The 26,038-nt window shown below is 53.6% G+C and overlaps 1 protein-coding gene across 3 annotated transcripts in view; it reads right to left on the reverse strand.

Annotated features, from left to right (window-relative positions):
- The window catches only part of TMCO4 (transmembrane and coiled-coil domains 4), a 94,926-nt gene that overhangs the window by 2,730 nt on the left and 66,158 nt on the right, over positions 1-26,038 (reverse strand). For all 3 annotated transcript variants that reach the window (XM_043573926.1, XM_043573925.1, XM_043573924.1), the window contains 2 exons: positions 11,623-11,740; positions 5,145-5,262 (listed from right to left, as the gene is read on the reverse strand). In XM_043573926.1, the coding sequence (XP_043429861.1) occupies positions 5,145-5,262; positions 11,623-11,740 (236 nt within the window). The remainder of the gene's footprint in view (positions 1-5,144; positions 5,263-11,622; positions 11,741-26,038) is intronic.

Raw genomic sequence — 26,038 nt, forward strand, 5'->3', positions numbered from 1 at the left:
TTCGAGATGCTGCAGTGGGGGCTGTTCAGCTGGGATCTGCTCCCTGAAAGGCAGCCTCCCGCCCTCCCCGCCAGTTCCGGGGGGGGTCCGCTTAGTGCCCAAGGTGAGTGCAACCCAGAACATTCCTTGTTGTTTAGAAAGAAGACAGGAAAAACGCCAGGGACGCTTAGGAAACCGCACGAAGGCTCTGCTGCTGACGTTCACTGGAACCACACATCACACGCTATTCAAATGATTTCTCAAGAACACGAAGACACAATTTCCTGCACAGCCTGGTGGTTTGCTCATGACCAGAACCTTTCTCTACAGACACTTTTCAACAGCGTTCAGCGAACACACACGCACGTACGCCCAGACGGGGGGGCTTTTCGGATCCCTGCGTTCCGGGCGGAGGGCAGGGCGGGGCAGCGTCTTTCCACAGAGGGTGGACCTAACTTCAGGCTCGGAGAAACGGGGGTTCCAGCCCCTTCTTTTATGAGGAACTGGGGTGAGTCTTAACGATGTCCCGACCTCCAGCTTCTCCATCTGTAAGATGAGGAAAGTCTGCGCCAAGGGTTCAAGGGCCTGGCACTTCGCAGGAAGCAGCATACGTTACCTCCCACTAGGGCGTGTCTTGTGTTATGGCTCAAAACACTTTCACAGGGACATCACCCAGTTAGAGTTAGTGATGCCTACCTCACGGGGTGCAGGGGAAGAAATAATACGTACAAGCCGCGAGGTACACGGCACAGGGCTGGCGCTGCGTGAGCCTGAGTGACTTCCCTTGCCTTAATTTCCCTGGAAGGGACAATAGGGGATGGAGGGCAGGGAGTTGGCTGGGCTGATCCACCTGGGAACCCAAGATGGCTGACCGGGCTCCAGCCATCACACCTCAGGGTCCGGCCAGCAGAAACCTAGACCCACAGGGACAAACAAGAACTGTTAGTGAAGGGCCGGTGCTGGGCTGGGTGGAGGCAGGCAGGCAGGAAGGGAGGGGTTTGTGGCCCCCGGCTACCGCTGACTGCAGGTGGAAATCCCACCACGCGGCTCTTCTTCCTTCCCTGGCTTTCCCTGGCTCTGGGACACAGCTCTGGCCTTCCCTGGCTAGGGACTGTCCCCGGGGGCTCCTCTGTGACCGTGTCCGCCGCACCCCACTGTCTTCGTCTGCTTGCTCATTTGTATCCTCCGATGGGACTGTGAGCCTAGGGAGCGCAGGGGCCCCTTCTAACTCGCCGCACTGCCCACGGCTGGCCCGGCGCCCGGTGACCCACGCTGCCTGGACCGGCCTCAGCACTGCCTGTTTGCTGCCTCGTGAGGCATCTTGGGACCCGCCTCGACTGGGCCGCTGCTGCCCGCCTCTGCCCGCCAGTAACTCCTTCCAAGCCCATCGGGCCCCTTCGGGTTCCTTTACCCCTTGGGCCTCAGTGTCCACATCTGTCAAGCGGGGCTAGGGAAGGCACCCACGTCACGTGCGCTGGTGGGAGGAGTCAGTGAGCTAACACGCGTGGCAGACTCCTTGACCCGGAGGTAGAGGTCACCGGCGGGACACCACAGAGACGTGTGGGCGCGGGCAGCACGAGTCCAACGGCAAAGAGCACGGGCCCTGCCCGCTCCCCGCAGGTTCACCTGGCTCGACCGCTCGCATGCAGCCTCGGTTTCCACGCCTGTACAATAGGGCTACCGTCCCTGCCTCACGGGACCGCTACGGGGACGGGCGACATAAGGTCTGCAAAGCAGGTCCAGCAGCACCTCGCACACGCCCACTTTCTTACTGCCACCGTTGGAGCCCAGCCCTGCGCTAAGTTCTACAAGTCAGCTGGCATTTCCTTAGGGCCGTGAAGAGCGGAAACCCCGTGAACATTTCAGGAGTTGGCCCCGCCCGAGCCAGACGCCCCCAGCCGCTGCACCCCGGTCCCCACACGGGACAGGCCGAAGGGCAGGAGGGCCGCCTGGCCTTCGTCGGCTTCGTTCACCCCAACTGCCTGCGACGGGGCCAGCCCCTCACTCCCTGCGGGCTCAGGCTTGTCCGCCACCAGGAGTCACCGCGGACCACGTCTGGGTGGGTGGCTGATGCCGGGCTGGTGCGCAAGGGCTCTGCCCGCGGCCCGGCAGGGAGAAGGCGGACCGCGCAGGCGGACCGCGCAGGCGGACCGGAGCACCTGGGCAGCAGCGAAGGGAACTCACTGGCCGGCGGCCTCTCCTCCAGCAAGGATTTGCAGCACCAAAGCAATGCTAACTACCTCCAATTACCCAGAAGAGGACGGCACTGCTGTTTTTGTGCTGTGTTCCTGAAGTGACAAAGAGCTGCGATCTCCGATCTCAAAGACGGTCTGAGGAGGGAGAGGGGTCTGAGGGGCGAAAGAACTGAAGACGGTGGCAGGGGTAGGACAGGAGGGAACTAGTATTACAGGAAGGCCTACGAGGCAGCAAGCATCTTACTTGTGCTGCCCCGGAAGGCAGGGGACTCCCCCCATCTCGTGTAGGAGAAAACTGAGGCACAGAGAGGCTGAGTAACTGGCCTGAGGTCACACAGCCAGTATACCAGCGGCAGAGCCTGGCCTCTCTGGTGCCAAATGCTGCTGTGCTCTTGTCACTGTGTCCCACTCAGGGGCTCCCCAGGGCAGAAAGCGGGTCTTGCCAGGGCTCTGTGGTGTTTAAAGGGAATTTCACGCACGAGGACGTTTCTTCCGACCCTTTGCACCTTTGATTCTTGTGGCAGAGGGAGACTGGGCATGGTGAGGCACCAAGTCACTTCTGTCCTTCACCCCTTCAGGGAACAGCGACCCTTAAATAGGACAGTGACCCCTGGACACGGTCAGGAGGCCTCGCTGTGGTCCTGTGGTTTCCCGGTCTTGTCACCCCACAGGGAAGTGGACAGCACAGCCCTGGGCCTGGTTTCAGGGCCCGGATCCACGACCTCTGGCTCCATGAGCCCATTCCATCAGGTCTGTTTTCCAACCTGTGATTGGGGATGCCCAGTACCGACTACACAGGCTGCCATGAGGTTCGCATCATGTGAAGCTGGTCTATCAGGGAGACAGATGACCCAAGGAGCCTCCTGTGGCGCTGGGGGTAGAAGCTCTTATCTGTCTCGGGAAGACCGTCTCTCTAACCAGGAACCATCAGTCTTGCGTATGTGTGAGTCTAGAAGGTCCTTTTTCTCGGGCCAAACGCCAGCCTCTGAGGCTACCAGTTAGGAAGGCAGGGGGTTGGGGCGCCTGGGTGGCTCGGTCGGTTAAGGGTCCGACCTCGGCTCAGGTCATGATCTCGCGGTTTGTGAGTTTGAGCCCCGTGTAGGGCTCTGTGCTGACAGCTCAGAGCCTGGAGCCTGTTTCGGATTCTGGGGTCCCTTTCCCTCTGCCCTTTCCCCGCTCATGCTCTGTCTCTCTCTCAAAAAAAAAAAGCACCATTAAAAAAAATATATATGTTTTAGGAAGGCAGGGGGCTGCTCCATCCGTGTTCTTCTGGGGGTTAGGACTTGTGTGCGAGCGTCCTGGGTACTTGGGGAGCAACGATGTAAGCGAGGAGGAAGTGGCCCAGCAGCACGGCGGCAGGCTGAGTGAGAGGCTCAGGCAAAGGACACGGCCCATGGGCTTCAGTGGCGGCAGTGCCTGAGAAAGTTCTGGCCTTAAGTGTTTTGTGCAAGAATATTCTCCTGTGCTGCTTTCAGACCTCGGGCAGGTTTCAACAACCACGCGGCCCTGAGTGAGCTGTGCGCGAGGGCAGGGTCCAAGGTGCCCAGCTCCATCCACCATCCAGGTGAGGCATGGGTGTCGCTGGGGAAGTCTTCCAGAGCGCCTCTCCCCCCAGGGGCTTTCAGATGCCCCCCCAGGGGTCTGCTTTGTCTACTTTCGGGTGCCTGGTTGGAACCTGGGAAGCCTGGGCCACGCCTGGGAAGTGCTTGGCACCTGACGCCTGGGGCCAACCATGTAACAATCAGATGCTCCTTCTTGTTCTCAGGGGCCCCTTGCATCACAAGGGTTTTCCCTGGCTGGAGGCGGCCTGTGGATGTCGCTGCAGCTCAGTGCCCTTGCCTTCCTGGTAGCGGGCCCCTCTCCCACTGCCGGCCACAGCTCTCCGAGCAGGGGCGATGCCCACTGGCTTCAGACTTGGGGTTGAGTCCTGCTTGGCCATGTTCCCACTGTGTGACCCTGGGCAAGTCCCTTAGCCTCTCTGAGCCTCGGTGTCCTCATCTGTACGATGGGGACACTGGTACCTGCAAAGGCTGAGTCCAGCTCAGAGCTGGACGGCAAGTGCCCCACAGACAGCTCCCTGTGACAGGCATGCGCAGGTGGATGAGGCTCCTTCAAGCCCGGCAGGTGGATCTAGAACCTCAAGTTAGGTTTGTCCCACCCTGTCTCCAGCAAGAAGTCTTTTGAGCCATCTGCGCTCTCCATCGAAGCCTAGTCTTAGATGTCCAGAACCACTGGGGAGGGAGGGGTCTGTTCAACCGTAGACTGGCAGGCTACCGGCAGGCTCTACCCCGAGAGACTGATCTAAAGGTCTGCATTTTATTTCTTTCCTTATTTATTTATATTATTTTTCCTGGTGTCCCGTGTGTGTGTGTGTGTGGGGGGGTGTCCTACATTTTAAATAACCCCCCACCGATGATTCCAAGGTGGGTGGTCCTTGGAACACACTTTCCCTGCCCTGCATTCCACAGTGTCACCGCCTGGCAGTCGGGGACGTCTGCTGTGGTCAAGCCCCAGTCCCCCCACCTGCGCCCTCTGGTTGCTCTCCTTACTTCTGGGGGGAACAGTCTGTCCTGACTAGTAACTGGGGGTGGGAAATAGGGGGAGGGCACCAATGTAGGGCCGAGAGCATGGCTCTGGAGGGGCACATCCAGGCTACTGATTGCCAGTTGTATGACAAGAACTTTTCTAAGCCTCGCTTTTCCTCATCTGTGGAATGGGCCTAACCATGGCGGCCCCCGGGGCCGTGTAAGGATTAGAGACAATGTGTGTAAAGGAGCTGGTGGCAAAGCTTTGGCACAAAGACGGCGCCCGTAAACAGGAGCGATGACCTCTTCGCAAGCAAATTCTTATGACCTCCCTCCTCTGGGGTGAAATGGGCCAGTGGCCCTGGGGCTGGCGGTGGCTGGGCTGGAGTCCCAAAGCACCCCCACTGGCCGACGCAGGGCCCTAGGCGGGACGGGCGATACTCACGACAGAGGACAGGTCCACGTTCTCTACCCTCCTGTCCTGCAGCAGCACGGGCTGTAGGCCGGCGACGCGGAGCTGCACCGAGGACGTGCGGTACACGAAGCTCAGCAGCCAGTCCCCCCTGCGGGCAGAGAAGTGGGGGCCGTCAGCCTTGGGAGCCCCAGCTGGCCCTGGACAGCCTGGCGGGACCGGCACGTTTGCGGGAAACTGGGGCCCTGGCCGCACGCGGCGGGGCACGATGGTGGAGCAGTGGGGGTGCTCTTTGGGGGTGCTGCCCGCTCTGTTCGTGCTGGGTCCCCACCGCCGACAACTGCCTGGCGCGCAGTGGTGGGGTGTGTGCTGGGTGAGTGAATGAGGGAGCCAGATGAGGTTCTCACAAGTCAGCATGTGGCTTTGGAGGGGGCTCCGGCTCCCAGGGTGGCTGGTCTGGGGCTCCACGAGAGAGAGGCGGCAGGGATCCTCCTGGTGTGAAGGGGCTGCGGGGGGTTGGGGGGGTCTACCCTGCTCTGTGGCACGGAACTCTGAGGTCTGGGTTCCTGTCTGTCCAGCTCGCCCTCTGAGTCAGGCCCGGCCCAGCCCGCAGGCCTCCCTGCCCTCAGTCATCTTGGAAGAGGCGAAGGTGTTTGTCCAGGCAGGTCACGCCCTGGGAACTGTCCTCCACCTTCAGGGGGTGCGGTGAACCCTGCTCCCGGCACCCGCATCCCCAGCCACACACACAGTCCTGAGGGAAGAGAACCCTGGACCCCATGCTGCCTGTTTCTTCGGGTGCAAGGGGCACCATCTGTGGGGGACATGGTCTGAGGGGCCCACGAGACAGCCTTCCCCTCGAACCCCTGACTTTGTCCGGCTGAAGCTGGGCCAACCAAGAGCCGTGCCCTTGGCCTCAGTGCTCAGCAGGTCTGTGCAAGTGGACACTCCTCGCCTCCCCTCTGCATCCAGGACTTGCATCTAACTTAGCAGACCTGGTTGTCTTTTATTTAGACTGATTCTGACTCTGGTTCGTACGGCGACTTGAGTCCATTATTTTTGCCTTCTTCCGTGGAAGAAGGGCCCCCGTGTGGCGCGAGGGAAGAAGGGGTCAGAGTCAGGGGTCCCTGCCCTGTCTCTGTGACTGCTGTCTGGGGCCCAGGGTTTGGGGGAACTCCCCAGGCTCCCTCGTAGGTGCTCTCTGACCGCATGGGCACTTGTGTGCTTACCACCCCGGAGACCCCTGGACGGACCGGGGCCCAGAGTCGAGGGGCCCCCTACAGACCTTCCTGATGGTCCCACACCCGAGCTCACCGGCCCGGATTCCCTCTCCACTGCCATCCTCCTGGTCCCTCAGGCAGAAACCAGCAGGGCAGTGTCTTAGGCCCCCTTTTCCCCGACGACCAAGTCACCACAGAGTCCTGCTGATTCTTATTACCTGCCCCTGCACCCATCCCGTGTGCCCCAGCCCTGAGATCAGGCACTCCAGTCCCCAGGAACCAATGCAGCAGCCTTCTCCCCGCTCTCCCTGCTCCTGGCCTCACCTCCCATGTGCCACTGCGGCCTTCCTTAAACCCTCATCTGACCACTGCTCTTCTGAGAAGCTGACTGTGCCTCCCCGTGGCCTCTGGGCCTTCTCTTCTAGAAAATTCCTTTTCTCTCTCCAGGGAGCAATCCTTGCAAGTCCCAGGGATTATCTTAATATTGAGGGCCCGAGAAGCACTGTCTCGAAGCACGGATGACTAAGGGGAGAAGAAAGATGAACTCAAGTTGTTGTTTTGCATTGATCACGACTTCCGAGCATCAGATACTGGGTAGGAGGGCGGTCTGTAAATATTTCTGCTGTAGACAGTTTTAAATGAGTAGAGTCAGCCTTAGCCCTTCCAAACTGTTTCTGTCTTAATGATCACAACACTGTACATAGAATGTTGAATGCACTTACTTGTTGGTACACATTTAGGGACAGAACAGGAACATATGTTGGAAGGTTCTGTATCTTCTAAATTGTGCTGAGCAAACCATAGGGTCTTCACTGGCATTCGGGACTCTTCTCCATCTGGCAGCTGCCTCTCTCGCCCAGGGCGGGCCGTGATCCTATGCACGGGACCACACAGAGCCAGGCTCAGGTCCCACCTTGTTACTCGCTGTGTGACCTTGGGCGAGTTGCTTGCCTCCTCTGAGCCTCAGTCTCCTCACTGCATCTTACTTCCCAGGGTGGGCAGGAGCATACGCTGAGGTGGCACATCACGTAGGTGGCGCCCACACACGTGAATCTTCTGGAAGCATCTGGTCTGATTACGCCTCCTGCTGTGGGCCTTCTTGCTTGGCCTTGTCTTCCAGCGTCTGATGGGCTCTTGTCCATCCTTTCAAAATTCAGCTTGGACATCACCTCCCCCAGGGAGTGCTCCTGAGGCACCCTCCCCTGCCCCCCGTATTATTAATCCTTTGTGCCTCACGTGCCTGGTATATATGTTCCTTTGGGGACGTTAGTCCCATGCCTTCTGTGTGTCCGTTCTTGGGTCTTTCTCCTTTTCTAGGCAGAGAGCTTGCTGCTGGCAAAACTGTGCCTTAGTCCTGTATTCTGAGCTGGATCAGTGCTCCCTGGTGGGGGCCCGGCGAGTCCGGCTTCAGTGACCCTCCAGGCCCTGCCGATATACCAATCATGACCGAACTCTTGATTCGCCACCACAAGGCCTGTGGGAGGGCTGCCTTGGTTGCTCCCAGGCCTGGAGGCCATGTGCAGGCAGGCGTCCTCACTGCCTCTTTTCCCATCATCCCCTCCTCATGGGGTTCTCGAAGCGGCGACCGCAAGAAGTGCCCCGGGAGGCTCAGAATGAAACCCTCTCACCGTGGAGTGAGACAGGCCTGCCTGAGTTCATATCCTGGCTCTGCTGTGTGACCTTGGCAAGGCACCTGACCCTCTCTGAGCTTCGGTTTCCTCACCGTACAACAGGGAGCATTACCACTCGCCCCGGCTAGCTTCTGGGCGGTTCACGAAAGCCCAGCCAAGCGAACAGATTTGCAAAGAGCTTTATTAATGCGTACGATAAAATTATAAATGTATGCTGTTTGGCAGTGTTGCCCTGAAGCTTCCCCCACCCTTTCCCTCCACCCATCATATTTAAGTAGGTTCAATGCAAGTAAAACACCTTTGGGGGCCAAGAATATAAAATCCTGGTCGGTGCTCAGTTTAACCAAGAAACCATAGTTACTGTTTTGTCTGTGTTTCGCCCCCCTTCTTTCCTGGATTTCCTCCTCCTCTTCCTTTCTCTAGAGAGATGGCTCAATTTCAAAATAATCGAAAACCAAGCTTATTAGCCTCAGGTTTGCAGCAGAACAGATGAATTTAATACGTTTTTGCTGCTTTCATATTGCACCCATGCAATTTTAATTCTTTCCCTTTGCTGTTTATGAAAAACACCAAAAAATCATGCGCCGTGTGAACAGGCCCCGTTATTATAACCGCTATAGTTTATTGGGCACCTACTAAGAGCCAGTGTGTTTCCTAAATAACGTCGTTTAATCTCCCCAGAACCTCTGTGCAGGAGGGACTGTTATCACCACTTCACAGGTGGGAATACTGAGATTCAGAGTTGTTTGTCCAAAGCCACCCAATAGGCAGGTAACTGGCAGAACCAAGATTTTAACTGAAGGCTGCCTGACCCCCAATTGAAGCTTTGTCCATTCATTTTCTTCGCTTGTTTTTAAAACTATCCTTACTTAAAAAAAAATCAAATTAAAGTCTCTTTTATGCCTGACTTCCAATCTTTAGGGGTGGCCACCGTTACCAGTTTCCTATGGGCCTTCTGGACCTTCCTGTGTATGTACGGACATATAGATACGCATATGCACACACACAAGTTTCTTCCCTCAGAAGTGGACTCACGATATGTGAGCTGTGCTTGCTCCCCCCCCCTTAACTGTTCTCCAATTCGTGGTCATTTAGATCGTTTTAAGTTTTTAATTAGAAACGAAGCTGCAATGTCTCTCTTTGCACATCCGTTTCTGTGTGTGTGTGTGTGTGTGTGTGTGTGTGTGTGCGTCCCTGTCCAGTAGAGCAGGATCACAGAAATCAGAATGTGTGGGATCAGAGCATCGGCACATTAAAAATTTTGATGGATATGGGCAACTGTTCTCCATAAAGTATTTACTAAGTTCAACTGTGGCCAACAGTATACGGCAATGCCCATTTCTCTACATCTTTACCGACACTGAATGTTATTCATGTTGATAAATGGTATCTTACTGATTTTATCTGCATGTATTTCATTAATGATGAGGGTGGCATCTTTTAAAACATTTATCGACTGTATTTATTCTGTGAGTTTCTGTGTAGATCTCCTTTGACTATTTTCTTATTAGGTTTTTTTTTTATTGATTTGCATGAGCTCTTTATATATTATGGCTCTGTCTTTTGTTTCTTTGTTCTTCCTACAGTATCCTAATTCTTTTCTTTTTCTTTTTTTTTTTTTTTACATTTATTTAGTTTTGAGAGACAGAGAGAGACAGAGCACAGTGGGGAGGGGCAGAGAGAGAAGGAGACAGAGACTACAAGGCAGGCTCCAGGCTCTGAGCTGTCAGCACAGAGCCTGATGCGGGGCTTTGAACCCACACCACGAGATCATGACCTGAGCCGAAGTCTGACGCTTAACCGACGGAGCCACCCAGGCACCCCTACCATATCCTAGTTCTAAGAACTCAGCTTACAGTATGAGTGATAGAGCCAAACTGATTGTCAGAACTCCTGTGTCCTGACTAATGCCCTCTATCTGTGCCTGAAAATCGTATTTATCTTTAGCTCTGAACTACCCGGTCGTTGCTGCAGCCTCAATCATCAAAATGATAAAGACTTTTCGAATCTGTTCCATTTAGGTTTGGGTCCTACTTAGGATGGTTGGGCCTAGGTCAAAATTAAAATTAAAGTTAACTGGCTTCACGACTTAACCTGAGCTTCAGTTTTCTCATGTGTAAAACGGATGAACGCAGTAACACCACGGGGTTCTGGGTAAGAGTCTAATACTTGTTATATCCTTCCCCCTCATCTTGTATCTTTTTAGTTTTGACTTTTTTCATAACTGTCTATTTCCACATGCGTCCTTTCCACCGGACGTGAGCCTCTCTCCTCTCGCCCATCTTTGTGTTCCCATGCCCAGCTACGGTCTCGGGCACCGAATGCCAGATGATCCCGAGTTGCCCCAACCTCAGCTTGGAACCTCTTCCTCCCTGAAACACATTACTTAGAATTGGGAAACCAACGCTTTTCTCTCTCTCCACTTTGCCTGGCCAGTGATCTCTGCTGTCCCCCGGCTTCAGTGGCAGCTGGTGACCCCTCTGGCCTTCACTCCGGCTGACTTCCCTGAGCTCCATGCTCTGTTTCCAGCTGGCTGGTGGAATGGTCGTGTCCGAAACCCAGGCATCAGCTGCTTCCCTGAGGCCCATTTCCTTGTTTTCTAAACAGCTGTGTGTTAAGTTGTGTTCACGGAGCCCACAACTAGTCGGCCAACCTTCCTGTTTCCTATACTCCAAACCTGTTCTTCTGGGCTCAGGATGTCACCTTCTGGTCAATACCCTGTGCTTTGTATCAGGACCATAAAATGCAGGTCCCTTGTCGAAAATCCTTGGAGGACCGCGTTTCAGAATTCGGGGTAATGTTTTGGATTTTAGGGAGGTGATCCAGCTTGTAGCCCGTGTGTCACATGATCTCCCTGTGAGGTTGGGGGTGGGGGTGGCCCAAAGTCACCCAGCCCAGAAGCCCAGCGGGAGGAGTCAAGCCTAGCAATCCCTCTCGGCAGCTCAGGCCGCACGGAACCTGGAGGAAAGCCCTTGATTTTACAGCTTCTGGAGTTTGGTGTCGGAGACGAGCTTCCAGATGCCTGATCGGAGCTGCCTGCTTTCCTATTTTCCTTGCTGGACGCTGGTTCCACGGGGCTGGGGCGTGTTCCTTATTGCAGCTGGCGCGAGGCTGGTGCTCACAAGTCTGTCGAATGAATATCCCAAGGCTGGTGGTCCCGGGGATAGTGACACCCTCTGTCAATCACAGAGCATGCGCGCCGCGTGCAACTCTGTGGATCACTTAACTATCGTCACACCCTGGGGGGAGTTACTGCCGTTACCCACCGCCCCCTTTTTCCGATGGAGAAACTGAGGCCAGCATGGAGACCCAGGTCCGGGCGATTCCAAACCACCGCTCTTCAGTACTGTCAGCCCGTCCTTGGCTTCATTTGGCTGATGGGCCTGGGACCTTGTCAGGCTCACCTCCTGCGGTCTCCTCTTCCCCGGAGGCTGGGGCATGGCCTTGGCTGAAGCCCTCGAGTCCTCCTTCTCCAAGCTCCAACAAGGGCGGGGGGGCTCCCTTGCAGCCTCACGGCTGCCAGCCTTCACGGGCCCCCGCATCCTGCCGAGGGTCGCGGCACGGTGTGGGGACTGGCTCCTGCACTGTCGCCCTGCCCCGCCTGGAACGGTGCTCTGAGAGCTCGGCCCCCCGCACTCGCCCACCCCTTCCCGCACGGCGCACCTGCAGTAGCCGTTGATGATCCTCCCAGACACCACCTTCCGGAAAGGCTCCCAGTGCTTGGCTTCTCCTTCCACGGGCGCACCCAGCAGGACGACGTCCTCAATGATCCCTTGGCAGTCTGGGAAGAGACCCCAGAAAAGGCTGTCAGTGTCCCTGGCCACAGTGGGGCCCGGAAGGGGCTCTTCAAAATGGCGGAAGAGGGGGATGTCTCTCTCTCTCTCTCACACACACACACACGTGCACACGCAGTAGTGGGGGCTTCCAGAGTGTCGCCCAGGCCATGGGCTTGATCTAGTCCTGCAAAGCACCATTACCGCTATCTTATTTATTTTTTGAAAAAGATACTCTTTTATTTAAAACGTTTATTTATTTATTTTAATGCTTACTTATTTTTGAGAGAGACAGAGACAGCGTGGGAGCGGGGGAGGGGCAGAGAGAAAGGGAGACAGAATCCGAAGCAGGTTCCAGGCTCTGAGCTGTCAGCACAGAGCCTGACGTGGGGCTCGAACTCACAAACTGTGAGATCGTGACCTGAGCAGAAGTCGGACACTTAACTGTCGAAGCCACCCAGGTGCCCGTTTATTTTTTTTTGAGAGAGAGAGAGAAAGTGGGGGAAGGGCAGAGAGGGAGAGACAGAATCCCAAGCAGGCTCCTCACTGTTAGCACAGAGTCTGATGTGGGGCTTGAGCTCACGAACCGTGAGATCATGACCTGAGTTGAAACCAAGAGTTGGACGCCTAACTGCCTGAGCCACCCCGGTGCCCATTAATGTTTATTTTTGAGAAAGAGAGAGAGAGGGAGAGAGCTGGGGAGGCACAGAAAGAGAGGGAGACAGAGGATCCAAAGCAGGCTCTGCTCGGTTAGCGCAGAGCCCAACGTGGGGCTTGAACTCCTGAACCGCAAGATCATGACCTGAGCCGAAGTTGGATGCTTAACCGAATGAACCACCCAGGTGCCCCCCATTATCCCTATTTTTTTTTAACGTTTATTTTTGAGACAGAGAGAGACAGAGCATGAATGGGGGAGGGTCAGAGAGAGAGGGAGACACAGAATCCGAAACAGGCTCCAGGCTCTGAGCGTTCAACACAGAGCCCGATGCAGGGCCTGAACTCACGGACCGCGAGATCATGACCTGAGCTGAAGTCGGCCGCTTAACCGACTGAGCCACCCAGGTGCCCCCCCACCCATTATCCCTATTTTAGAGTTAAGGAAAACTACATTTTCAAGATCACATGGCTGGCAAGTGACACAGCCTGTGTTGGGACCCAGATCTATTTCCATCATCCACGAAGCTCCCAGCTGGCCAGGAACTCGGAGGGGACATCTTCCTTTAGAAGGGACGTCTGAGCCCTGGATCATCACACACACCAGGGGGGAGATGCCCACGCAGCAGTTCCCTGGGGCCTGTGCAGCGTGACGGGAAGGCAGGAGAGAAGGGAAGACGGGGCGACTGGGTCCCCAGGACACGGGGTACATTCATCAGCTGCACTGACCAAATGGTTCAGAAATATTTTAGGCAGGGTTATTCCAAGTGCAATTCAGACCAGGCCTGGCCCATGGACTGTTTGTCCCATAAATACAGAAAGAGGGAAGAAGCATCTCCGCCCACCCCCCCACCTAGCAGACTAGAACCCGTCAGTTCAGAGCCAGCACACCTTGAGCAGCAGGGCTCCTGACCAATGAGAGGTGTACATGCGCCACCCCACCCCCACGGGCTCTGTCACTCTCCGTCCCTCTGCTGTGGTCTTCTGGTCATGTACCACCTGTTGATGTCTGTCTGGGTTCAGTGAGGCCGGTGCTCTAACCGCCTCGTTCTCAGCTGTACGGCAGGGTCTGGAACAGTGCCTGGCATAGGCCTGGTGCTCAGTAAAGATCAGTAAAGATCAGAGTGAATGAACGAAGAGTAAATAAAGTGCCGTCCTCAGGAAGGCCAATATGTGCACTTTGTAGTTGCAAAGCCCTGGGTTAAAATCACGTCTGAGTTTGGGACTTGGGCCAGGTCACTTTTCTGAGCCTACAAGTGGGTAATGACAGTGGCCTTGAGGGTCTTTATAAGGGTAAGTCACAACGTGGGGAAAACCCAGCACAGGGGATGCACAGTGGAAATTAGGGTGCTCTCCGCCTGCCCTGCGCTCCTGCCTCCCCACATTCAGCTCTTATGATTCTGAGTTTCCGCATGTCCCGGGAAGCTATGCGCTCAGTGTCACTCCTGGGGCGTGTGCCCAAGAGGGACAGCTCTGCCCAGGGTGCCACTCTCCTGATGAGTGATGCTGGACCGGTGGCTTCCTCTCTCTGGGCTCCAGTTTCTTTCTTTCCTTATTAAATGTTTATCCATTATTTAGAGAGAGAGACAGAGAGACAGAGAGACAGAGTGTGAGTGGAGGAGGGCAGAGAGAGAGGGAGGCACAGAATCGGAAGCGGGCTCCAGGCTCCGAGCTGTCAGCACAGAGCCTGATGCGGGGATTGAACCCATGAACCGTGAAATCACGACCTGAGCCAGAGTTGGACACTCAACCGACTGAGCCACCCCGGTGCCCCTGGGCTCCAGTTTCTAACCAGAGTGCTTCCAACTGTCTTCTGTTTGGGATTCCACGTCGGCGTTGGTCTGAATAAAGGGTTCCAGGCTAACAGGTGTCTGGGAACCCCTGTAGTACCAAGCGCTCTTCTGGCTCTGACGTTAAAAGATGCCATGGCACAGAATTCTCATTTCATTCCTTCTGCTTCCAGGGAGATGACAATCTGGCAGAAGGACTTAAAACTTCAGTGAGCTGGGTAAGCATGTGCTGGGCAGGAAGGAGGACGCAGGCGCCCCTCGAGAGAAGGGCTACTTTGGGTACTTACGTTGCTGGCAAGGCTGTGGAGAACGGGACTTTATTCTAACCCCTTCCCTTGGCAGATGAGGAAACTGAGTCTCAGAGGGGACGGGATGCGCCCAAGGTCATGCAGGTAGTGAGAATAAAGCTGGGACCAGAACCCAGACTGCGCGGGTCCTTGGGGCCGTGCTCTGTGCTGTTTGCACTAACAACACGAAGCACAGTGATCGCACGTGGGTTATCCTTGCTCCCACAGTGCCACACGGTTGTGGACCCAGGGCCGGAGCTCTGCAGCTCTCTCTGGGGGCTGGCCGCTCAAGGCACCTGCTCTGCCCTACAGAATCTCGCCTTCAGCCGAGGGCTGGGGCCCCTTGTGGCCAGCAGCGGTAACGCGGCATTCCTGGTGGGCGGCCGATCCTGGAAGTGGCTACAAGAGAACTGTTAGGAAAAGCCAAAGAAGCTAGTTCCCCGTGACCTTGAACTGAGACCGGTAGTTGAACTTCATAAGACAGTCGCGGATGCGGCCAAATCGCGTCAGGGTGGGCAGTGAGCTGGAAACACACTTACTTCGTCCTCAGACTGATGCCACATCCAGGCATGTTCCTTTCCTTCTTTAAAGAGGGTTTGCTCGCGTTTCAACAATAGCCAAATTCTGGGACGGGCCCAAGTGTCCATCAACTGATGAATGGATAAAGAAGGTGTGGTTTATATATACAATGGAATCCTACTTGGCAATGAGAAAGGATGAAAACGTGCCATTTGCAGCAACGTGGCTGGAACTGGGGGGTATTATGCTAAGTGAAATGAGTCAGTCAGAGAAGGACAGATATCCTATGTTTCCACTCATATGTGGATCTCGAGAAACTTAACAGAGGCCACGGGGGAAGGGAAGGGGGAAAAAAGTTACAAACAGAGAGGGAGGGAGGCAAACCGTAAGAGACTCTTAAATACAGAGAACAAACCGAGGGTGGTTGGGGGGTGGGGGAGAGGGGAAAGGGGGTGATGGGCAGGGAGGAGGGCACCTGTTGGGATGAGCACTGGGTGTTGTATGGAAGCCAATTTGACAATACATTATATTCATGAAAAATGAAAAAATAAATAAAGAAGTCTGAGAAGCAAAAAAATAGTAAGTAAATAAAGAGGGTTTGCTCTCTGCGGGGCTGCAAACTTGGTGACGAGCCGCGTGGCATGGCAGGCCCCCGGTAAGGCGCAGGCGTTAGCTAAGGGAAGTCGGCAAGGATAACTTCAGACCCACCCAAGGTAAACCCTCTACGCCAGGCCCTCACCACCTGCCCGTTCCTGGGAACGGGACGGTCCAGGAGGGAAACCTGGGGCGAGGAGAAAGAGGCCGCTGGCTGCTATAGGAGATGCTGCACAGGAAAACACGTCAGATGTCACTGCTCAGCCCCAAAGCCTGTCACACCAGCAGATTTCATGCTTCCAGGTAAAACAGAGAAAATCCTCACTCAGGAACCGTTCGAGGGTCAAGTCGTGTCTTCACTGCCTTTTTGCTGCAGGGACAATGAATGTCTGCTGAAACACGTTTGGATTTACTCCTCTCGCAACCTCTGCTTCTCTTGCGAATTTTTACGGTATGAAGATAGTTCTCTGGCTTTACAAATAGACTTCTGGGGCGCCTGGGTGGCTCAGTCGGTTGAACGTCTGACTTCGGCTCCGTGATCTCATCGTTCGTGAGTTCGAGCCCCACCTCGGGCTCACTGCCGTCAGCACGGAGCCTGCTTCAGATCCTCTGTCCCCCTCTCTCTCCCTCCCCTTTTGTGCGCACATGCTCTCTCACTCAAAAATAAAATAAAACATTAAAAAACCCCCAGGGGCGCCTGGGTGGCTCAGTCGGCGGAGCGTCCGACTTCGGCTCAGGTCATGATCTCGCGGTCCGTGAGTTCGAGCCTAACATCAGGCTCTGTGCTGACAAGCTCAGAGCCTGGATCCTGCTTTGGATTCTGTGTCTCCCTTTCTCTCTGCCCCTCCCCCACTCATGCTTTGTCTCTCTCTCTCTGTCAAAAATAAATAAACATTAGAAAAAAGAAAAAAACCCCAAATAGTCAGACTTAATATAAAGGAGGGCAGGGATCCAACGTGCGTTCAGTGACTCTCCAGTCAGGGGACGCAGGCTTTCTAACATTTAAAGTTTTCTGTATGATACTAATATCCTGCTTTGTTAAAGCTGGAGGCCCTCCACCCTGTTATAACTCTGGCGAGAAGGAGGCTCTGAGCCTCCAGGAGTTCAGAAAGAAGAGCTTTGCCAGTCATGTCTTACCTCCCTGCTTCTAGTCCTTTCTGTCACTCACAGGTGCGGCAAAAAACATTTCCTTCCCATACTTTGTTCGTTTCCACCTCATGTTTATTCTTAACATGGGAGCCCAAGTGATCCCTTTAAAAGCAAGTCTTAGGCACAAGGCATCTTTCGGGGGTGATGGAAATGTTCTAGAATCGGGTGGCGGTGATGGCTGCACGACTCTGTACATTGACTAAAAATCACTGAGTCGTATACTCAGAATGGGGGATTCTGTGGTAGGTAAATTATACAGCAGGAAAGTCAGATCATTTCACTCCTGTGCTCAAAACTGTCCTGTGGGACCCATGTCCCCTGGAGCCATGTCCCCTGGAGCCACAACGACTTGACCTGGAGCCAAGTCATTGTGACAGCTCCCAAAGGCCCAAGTGACCTTCCCCATGCTTCCCCCTTGCTGACTCCCCTCCAGCCACACTGGCCTTGCCGTTCCCTCTTCCCGAATGCTCTTCCCTCTAATATCTGCACCTCCCTACTTCCCTCCCCTCTTCACTTAACTGCCACCCCCTCAGAGTAGACAAATGCACCCACCACCCCATGGGCCCCACCTCCCTTCTCCGATTTCTTTTTCTCCATTGCACTTAAGACTACCTGACTTCCTACCTGCTTTACTTTTAAAAACCTCATTTCTTGGGGCGCCTGGGTGGTTCGGCCGGTTAAGCGTCCGACTTCAGCTCAGGTCATGATCTCACAGTTTGTGGGTTCAAGCCCCGCATCAGGCTCTGTGCTGACAGCTCGGAGCCTGGAGCCTGCTTCACATTCTGTGTCTCCCTCTCTCTCTGCCCCTTTCCCACTCCCACTCTGACTCTCTCTGTTTCTCTCTCACTTTCTTTTTTCTCGCTTACTTATTCTAAGTACACAAATTTTAAAAATAAAAAATAAAAATAAGTAAAAATAAAAACCTCACTTCTAGTCTGTCTCTCATTAGCACACGGGCTCCCCAAGGGCTGAGATGGGCTCTTTGTGCTCTCTCGTGAGCCCCCAGTGCCTGGAACAGTGCCTGGCACAGAAGCTGTGCTCAACAGGTATCTGCAGAACGAATGAAAGTTAGCAGCACAACTCAGCAGTATGAACCCTTCGTGTTGAGGATACAGGCACAGAGGGTATTTCCTCTTTTCCTTTTCTTTGTTCTCTCCTGGCACTATTTCTTCCTGGCAGCTACGGTTGGGGATCTCTGAAGACTGGATAAAAGCAAACGAAAAGTGCTAACCGAGGTGAAGGCAAACGGAAATGTCTTTACTGTTCTCAGCCTTTCAGTGGCTCATTTCTAGAGCCGTGTTCTGGGGGACGGATGCTACTGAGCATGACTACAGGCTGCAACGGGGCAGAATAGTGAGTGGTCCTTCTAAAGCTAACGCTGCCTCAGTCTCCCTCCCCTGGCCTCAGCACGATCCACAGGCTCAGAGTAACCCGCCTCCCCGCCTAAGAAGAACCTGACGTCAGCTATATTTAGAAACTCCCTTGTGTCTTGGCCTACAAAAGACTCAGGGTGTCCAGCCCCTTCATCTAATTCCTGGTGCAGCTCAGGGGTGCCCAATCTCTGGGGGCAAAGGTCCAGAGCGACTCTGAGGGCCTAAGACACTGCACAAGCACCAACCACCGTTGGCCAATTAAATGCCTCACATGGGGGCGCCTGGGTGGCTCAGTCAGTTAAGCGTCTGATGCTTGACTTCAGCTCAGCCCATGACCTCACAGTCATGGGATCGAGCCCCGTGCCAGGCTCGAGCATGGAGCCTACTTAACATTTCTGTCTCTCTCCCTCTGTCCCTCCCCCCACCTCTAAAATTAAAAAGAGAGAGAGAGAGAGAGAGAGAGAGAGAGAGAGAGAGAGACAGCCTCACACAACACACACACCAGGTGTCGTCATTTTAAGACTGTAGGCAGATGCTGTGGTGACTCACAGAATTCCTGGTGATGATAGCTTTTGGCCATTCCGTATCTCCTCAGCCAGGAGACACTGAAGATATGACCGCTGCTGTGGGCAGGTCTGTGAGGACGTGCGCCATTAGAAAGGGCCCCTGGGCTCAAGAGGGTTGGGAATCACCTGCCCGGGGAAAGCCGCCTGGCTTGCGGCGTGAGAGAAACCCGTGTTCGAATCCTGACCTCACCGCTGCCTGAACGGAGGTCAGTTATTTAATAATGCGGATTCTCAGCTGCCTCATCTGTCAGAGGGAGATAGAGAAGGTAGTAATACTGATAATTGATAATATTGATAACAATATTGATTTCCCAGCGCTGGTGTCAGGCCTTGTGTTCGGGGCATGCGGCTCGGTCCGTGGGGTCAACTCCATGTTCTCCCCACACGGTCAGTTTGGTAATCGGGGCGGGGGGGTGGGGGGAATGGGGTGTGCGAGGCCTTGTCTGTGCAGACGGCCCGGCCGTGTATAGAAACACTAGCGGCAGGCACTGCTGTGGCTCAGCAGCGTGGGTCAGATGGTGGCAGGAAACAGCAGCACCGGCCCCTCGGAGCAGAGCCTCTGCAGGAAGCGGCTGAAGGGCTGTGAGCTATGGTCAACCGCTTCCTCAGTTACTTTTCTTTAAACAGAGTTTTTCATGGTGATAAGACACATGGAACATAAACCTCACCATCTACCCATCTTTAAGCGTATGGTTCAACAGCGTCAAGTATATTCACTTTGTCATGAACCATCCTCTCTTTTATCAACCGGAAATTAGGTCAATCAGTGTATATCCTGTCAATTACTCTTCTCACGCTTCTGGCAGGTCGCACTGGACTCCTGATGGGAGGCTTTCTACGGGACGCTTTTTTAAAAAAAAAGTTCACTTATTTCTTTTGGGGGGGGGGGGGAACCAGGGGAAGGGCAGAGAGAGAGAATCCCAAGCAGGCTCCATGTTGTCAGCACAGAGCCCGACACAGGGCTGGAACTCACGAACCGTGAGATCATGACCTGAGCCCAGGTCAGACGCTTAACCGACTGAGCCCCCCAGGTGCCCCCACACAGCGGGCTTGCTCAAAGTGAGGCAGGCCTCTGCAGGGCTCTCCAGGTATTTCCAAACATCCCCCCTTAAGAGTTCGCAGAAATCTCATCAAGCTGCTGGAAAGGCGACATCACACGCTCGCCCATGCCTATCACGTTGCCAATAATGAGATTCTCCTGGGCTGCAAAGACCAAAGGATCTCAAACCTGAGAAGCAAAAAAAGAAGCATTTTCTCCCTCCTGGCAGGGGGTCCATGTGTGCAGGGAGAGATAAGGAAGGAGGAAATTATCTCCCAACCACGGGTCCAGAAAACAGACCTTGAAGGAAATGATATGAACTGCGTCGAACACGAACAAAATCCATTCCGAAGATATACACACACGCACACTATAAACACACAGATGGAAGCAGCCAAATGGACAGGGAGGGAGATGGGTGGCTGAGCAGGAAGGGACTGGAAAAGGGAAGCTCTGACCGTCCCCGGGAATGAGGTTCACACTGGAAAGAGTCGCTTCGGGGAGCCCGTCTGGATATACTGTAAGGATCCAGGATGAATTCTTTAGAGAAGGAGTAAACCTGCATCCCGCCTTTGACTTGGCTGTGCAAAGTGATACGGCTGGCACGAGCATCCCAGGGTCCTGGAAATGAACCTGCCCGAACTCTTGACGCTCTCGACCAGGGAACTAAAGTGTGGTCCATCTGGGGATAAAGCAACTGGTGGGTGCGGTTCCATGTGAGGGAAATAGATCACGTCATATGTGATGTCTGCTATCGTGAAGACGGAAGAGCCAGCTGACCGAATGACAGTCCGTTCTGCATGTCAGCTGGTGACAGCTCAGAAACAGTTTTCAGCCAAGTGGGAGCTTAGGGACTCACAGGCCAGGATGCTGAGATGTATCTGTGTGAGCTTATTTTATTAAAAAAATTTTTTTAATGTTTATTTTTGAGAGAAAGAGGGAGAGAGAGCGTGAGCAGGGGAGGGGCAGAGAGAGACGGAGACACAGAATCCGAAGCAGGCTCCAGGCTCTGAGCTGTCAACACAGAGCCCGACGCAGGGCTGGAACTCACGGACTGTGAGATCACGACCTGAGCCGAAGTCAGATGCTTAACTGACTGAGCCACCCAGGGGCCCCTGTTTGTTTGCTTTTAAATAATTAATTTTTATATAAGCTCTGAACTCAATGTGGGGCTTGAACTCAACCCTGAGATCGAGAGTCGCATGTTCTACAGACTGAGCCAGCCAAGTGCCCCATTCACTGCTTTCTGAAGTAGATCCTTGAGTGGTTATTGCAGCAAAAGTCTGTTACAGGTAAAAGTGCTTGGTTTGAAAATATCTGTGCTCTTTTCTCTTGAATGATATGACCGTTCTTTTTCTTTCTTCTCTGGCTTCTATTGTTGTTTTGTGAGGTCTCCACAGTCTAGTCGCTCTTTCTTTGTAAGCAATCTTTTTCTTCTTCCCTTTTAAATTTTTTTTTTCAACGTTTATTTATTTTTGGGACAGAGAGAGACAGAGCATGAACGGGGGAGGGGCAGAGAGAGAAGGAGACACAGAATCGGAAACAGGCTCCAGGCTCTGAGCCATCAGCCCAGAGCCTGACGCGGGGCTCGAACTCACGGACCGCGAGATCGTGACCTGGCTGAAGTCGGACGCTTAACCGACTGCGCCACCCAGGCGCCCCTCTTCTTCCCTTTTAAAGTCTTCTCTTCATCCTGGCAGTTCTACAATCTGACTATGGTGGGTGTGGGTGAGATAGTTATCCTGCTCAAACATGCTTCTTGAATCTCAGGAATCAATTCTGGAAAATTATCAGCCAACAGACTGCATCTCTGCCCTTTTCTCTTCTTTTGGAGCTGGTATTAGGCAACTGGTAAGCTCTTAACTTCCCTCTCCATCTCTTGGCTCCTTACCTCTCCATGGTGCACTGTCGGTAACTTCTTCACATCAAAATTTCCAATTCACGATCTCTCTCTCCAGCTTTATCTAATCTGCTATTTAACTCATCCAACTAAGGTCATCCCAATGACCTTGGTTTTTCACTTCTAGAAGTTTCATTTGATTTATTGTCAAATTTCCCTGTCTTTCCCCACCCCCACCAGTGTCGTCTTCTTTTGCCTTATTTATAATGTTTTAATTTAGGTCTTTAATAATTGTAAACCTACTTATTTTTTCAGAGGGTGCTCCTTCAAACCATTCTGTCAAAGACTGAGGGTCTATTCCTGGTGTTTGTTGTTTCTGTGACTTTCCCACATGGTTGGGCTTTTCCTTGTGCGTTTCAGAAGTCTGGATCATGGGCTCATCTTTAAGCTGGTCTTACATGTGGCCTGGATTGAGGACCTATTTTCTCCAGAGTAGTCTGGTGTCAGGTTTTTGACTTGGGGGTTCCTGGATCCTGCAGGTAGTATAATCATGACCCCTAAATCCCAGTGATACCTTATCCCGTGTCTCTGAATTCCCCAAAGAAACTTTTTTTTTTTCTCTCTCCAGTCAGGGCACATGCTTACTCTTCCTCCCTGTTTCTGCTTCCTCCTTCTTTCTCATCTCTGGAAATTTCCTTTATTTTTAGGAGTGCTGCTTTACAACTCTTTGTTCCATTTCGAAATGAATAGCACAATGATTGCTGGTGAGGAAGAGTCAGGGAAGACAGCGTTGATCAACCTGCTGGTGGCAGTAATTCTGTGTGACAAACCCGCCATCTCTTTGAATCAGTGGCCTGCCAAACAGCAGAGCCCCGGACTGTGGAACGGCCAAGACCCAGCCGCAGCCTGCGTCTTTGAACATCTCTGTGAGCATGAGTGTGCATTCACGGACCTCTTAGGCTAAGCCCAGTTCACAGGTAACGACACATCATGAACTTGGTCTTCCTCCTCTCTGCCAATGATTTCTCCATATGAGTCTGCCACGTGGCAGGGGCCTCTCAGTGTCCTCTGGGATGCCGTGGAATTCTCAGAAACAACCCCATCTGAGTTCCCTTGCATTTTTAAAATGCGCCACACCACCCTGCTTGTGTATAGTTTTGGTCATTTTCAAAAAAGGGGACTTGTCCCTGACGGGATCCAATTTTTCTTTCTTTCTCTTTTCTTACAAGAAATTCTTCATCAGACCATTTCCTCCTGATTTTCATTTGAAAAGCACAAGGTCACTGAAATAGTAGCCCATTTCTGGCAGCTGCTGCCAGAAAGTCCAGTCGTGCCTGGATGAGCAGAGCTTTTGCTCAGATAGCGTGTAAGCAGGGGTCTGAGGCTGGCCCTCCTGTGCTGTCCGGCTGTGGGGGTCAGGACTAGAGAGCACCTCTCCATGTGCCCATGTCCTCATCTGGAAAGTGGCCTGAGAATCCCTCACTTGCAGGGCTGTTGGGAAGGCTCCATGGGATGGGGTCTGGAAACCCCTGTTACAGTAGGTATTCACTGGTAGTTCCTTCCCTTTGTATCTTCGGTACCTAATAAATGCCAACAAAAAGGATGTAACTGGGGGGCATGCGAATTTCTCGCGAAGAAGGAGCAACCGCTCGGCTTTGCACCAGCCCTCAATGGAAGGCAGACTGTAGACCCTCCTGGGCCAGCATTTGCTGGAACCCACCCATCACTGGGCATGGAGGAGCCCTTTCCCTGTGAAATGTGTGGCCCCTCTGAAAGTCACCACAAGATGGTACTGTGGTGCCCACAAATGTATCTACAGCACCCGGCATTACTCCAGGGACTTCTTGGAAATGCTCAGCTGAAAAATTAAAGGGACGAGTCAAGGGTCCCTGTGGGCGGTAGAGAGAGGACCGCTGGGGGAGTCTTCACTTACATCCGTGTGACTGTGGACAAGTTCCCTGGGCTCTCTGAGCCTGTTCTCTTGAGCACCAGCGATAACACGTCTCCCTCTCCCAGGCTGGCTGGGATGGTTGGTGACACTACATGGGAAGGGTCTGGCATGAAGGGCACTCGGTCAGCTGGCTTCACGTGGTGCAGTTCACCCGGCCCCAGGCCTGGGGAAGCAGAGGAAAGAGGCCTCCAGGCCACACAGAGGGACGGGTGGGTGCAGCCACAGGCAGGAATGCTGAAGGACGGGGAGGGAGTGTGGTTGGAAGGGAGGTCCTGTCTCATCCAAGATCTCGCCGGGTGGGGCTGCGGTCTGGCTGACCTGGGTCCCTGAGCCCTGTGCAGGTCATGGCACATGGGAGGTCCTCAGCAGGTCTCTGCTGACCGAAGGACCCAAAAACGCAGCAAGGAAAAGAAGCACCAATACCAAAGCCTCAAGGCAGAGCCTGCATCCGGGTCCCATTCGACAGGTCAGTTCCCTGAGTTCTGGACCCTGCTCACCTCTCCAGCCTTACTTCTCCCAACTTCCCAGAGAAACCCGGGATCCGGCTGCCTGCCCTCCCCTGACCGTTCAGCTTCCTACCTGGGGATCTTCGCTATTGCCAGTCCTGGGATCTGAGGTATCCTGTCTTCCTCACAGCCTTTCAAGGCTCATTTTTTTCTTTGAGGCCCGCCACCTGCTCCCTGAAGCCATCCCTGCCATCTGGAAGGAAAGGCTCTCTGCTCTGAACTGCTTCATGCTTAGGCCCTTGCGATGTGGCATCTGGTACTGTTATTTATGTTTTAAGGCTGGCATCTATTCTCTTAGCCAGACTATCGGGCAACTTGAGGGCGGCAAGCTTATCATCAGAAGAAGCATAAGAGATGCGTTCACGGGAAAAGGTTTAGAGTAGGATTCACCTGTGTTAGCATCCCAGCTTTGCTGTGTGTAATCCCAGATTACTAGCTGTGGGCCCTTGGACAAGTCACTTAACCTCTCTGGGCTTCTGGCTCCCCATCCTTAAAAAGAGAAAATGCAATACCTGCATTTCCAGGTGTAGTAATGCCCACACCTTAACACTGAGATGGGTTCTGTTCCCACCTGGCACACAGTAGGTACTCAACGTGCCTCAGCTCCCTTCCCGGCTCCCCATCTTGGAAAGATGCTTTCTTGTTTTCGAGATGAAACTGTTCTCTATCAAACTTCAGCAGAAGAATGTGGCCGGCCGAACCAAAAACCATGTTTTCCCCTGCTCTGTAAGCCGGTGATCCAGGCTCAACAACAGTCCCTGAAGCCTCAGTCTCCGGCAAGTGCCAGATGACAAACGGAAATGCAGCTGGGGACGTGTCGCCTGATTAACAGTCTCCCAAGTACCCAGCTGCTCGGGAAAGCTCAAGAGATCATGATCTCCAGACCGAGTTTCCGAAGAAGCCCCTGCTCCAACCCTCCCCATCACCAGGAGGCACTTTGGGAAGATTATTCCCAACCACGACATTGCCCTCATGGTTCTAGTTTGTAACTTCCAGTCGTGACCTTCCTAGCGAAGCAAAGGTAGAGACGTTTGAGGCTCTGAACCTGTGCGCCCAGCTCCCCAAAGGCGAAGATAAGCTGCTCTCAGAGGAAGTGAGGGTGAAACAGAGGGTCTCGTTCCCTGTGCAGCTGGCATCTCCACGTCCCCCCACGGAAGTGAGAAACAGGCAGTTGTGGCCTTATTCACAGCTCAGTTACCGCAACTGGGTCATCACAGGAGAACTTATAACAGTAACAGCGACAAAACTCGTGGTTACCGAATGCCAACTACTGGCCAGCCATTCTGCTAAGTGCTTTACGTATATCACCCCCCTTAATCTAGTCCTACTAGACCCGTTTCACAGGCGAGGGGACTGAGGCACAGGGACTAAGTGCACGCGCCTCTTTGCTGAGCTAGTATTCAGATCCAGGCCCAGCGGCAGGGTCTGAGCCTCCTCCGGTGCCGGGCCCTGCTCCCCTGCATCCGAACTTCTGGATTGGCTCAGGGCCCTATTCACAGGTGCCGGGTTTTGTGCTCCCAATGTTTTACATTTAACCCTGAGTTGCTGCGTTTGAGGCTGTATTTGCTGAGAAGTCCTGCAAGTCCTTTGAGGAAGGAGATGTGGATTTGCATAAATTAATAAATGGATGTCTGAGAAAATGAGTCGACAAAAGATGGAAGAAATAAAGAATAATGGAGAACCCTCGAGAGACCTGAAAGGTCAGAGTTCACAAGGGGACATGCTGTGTTGGGGGGGGGGGCAGGGACAGGGGCCTCAAATCTCAGACCCTGTCATTAAATCGCCAAGTATGGGGGACACATTGACCCCACAGGTAGGAACGTTTTAATCTTCTGCTGCAAAGCGGGCCTGGCCGTTTTCTAAAAGACAGCAGTTTAAGAATACTGGCTAAGCAGCCTTGATGATCACGGACATCTTAGATACAGGGGAAAACCCCAAGAGTTTCCATTACAGAGTGCTGTGAACCGAGATGGTCAATTAATATGTAAATCAGTGGGACTTGGGGTGTTTTCTTCCTTGGATGGAATCCACCCCCCCC

Source organism: Prionailurus bengalensis, chromosome C1, assembly GCF_016509475.1.
Source record: "Prionailurus bengalensis isolate Pbe53 chromosome C1, Fcat_Pben_1.1_paternal_pri, whole genome shotgun sequence".
Lineage (NCBI taxonomy): Eukaryota > Metazoa > Chordata > Mammalia > Carnivora > Felidae > Prionailurus > Prionailurus bengalensis.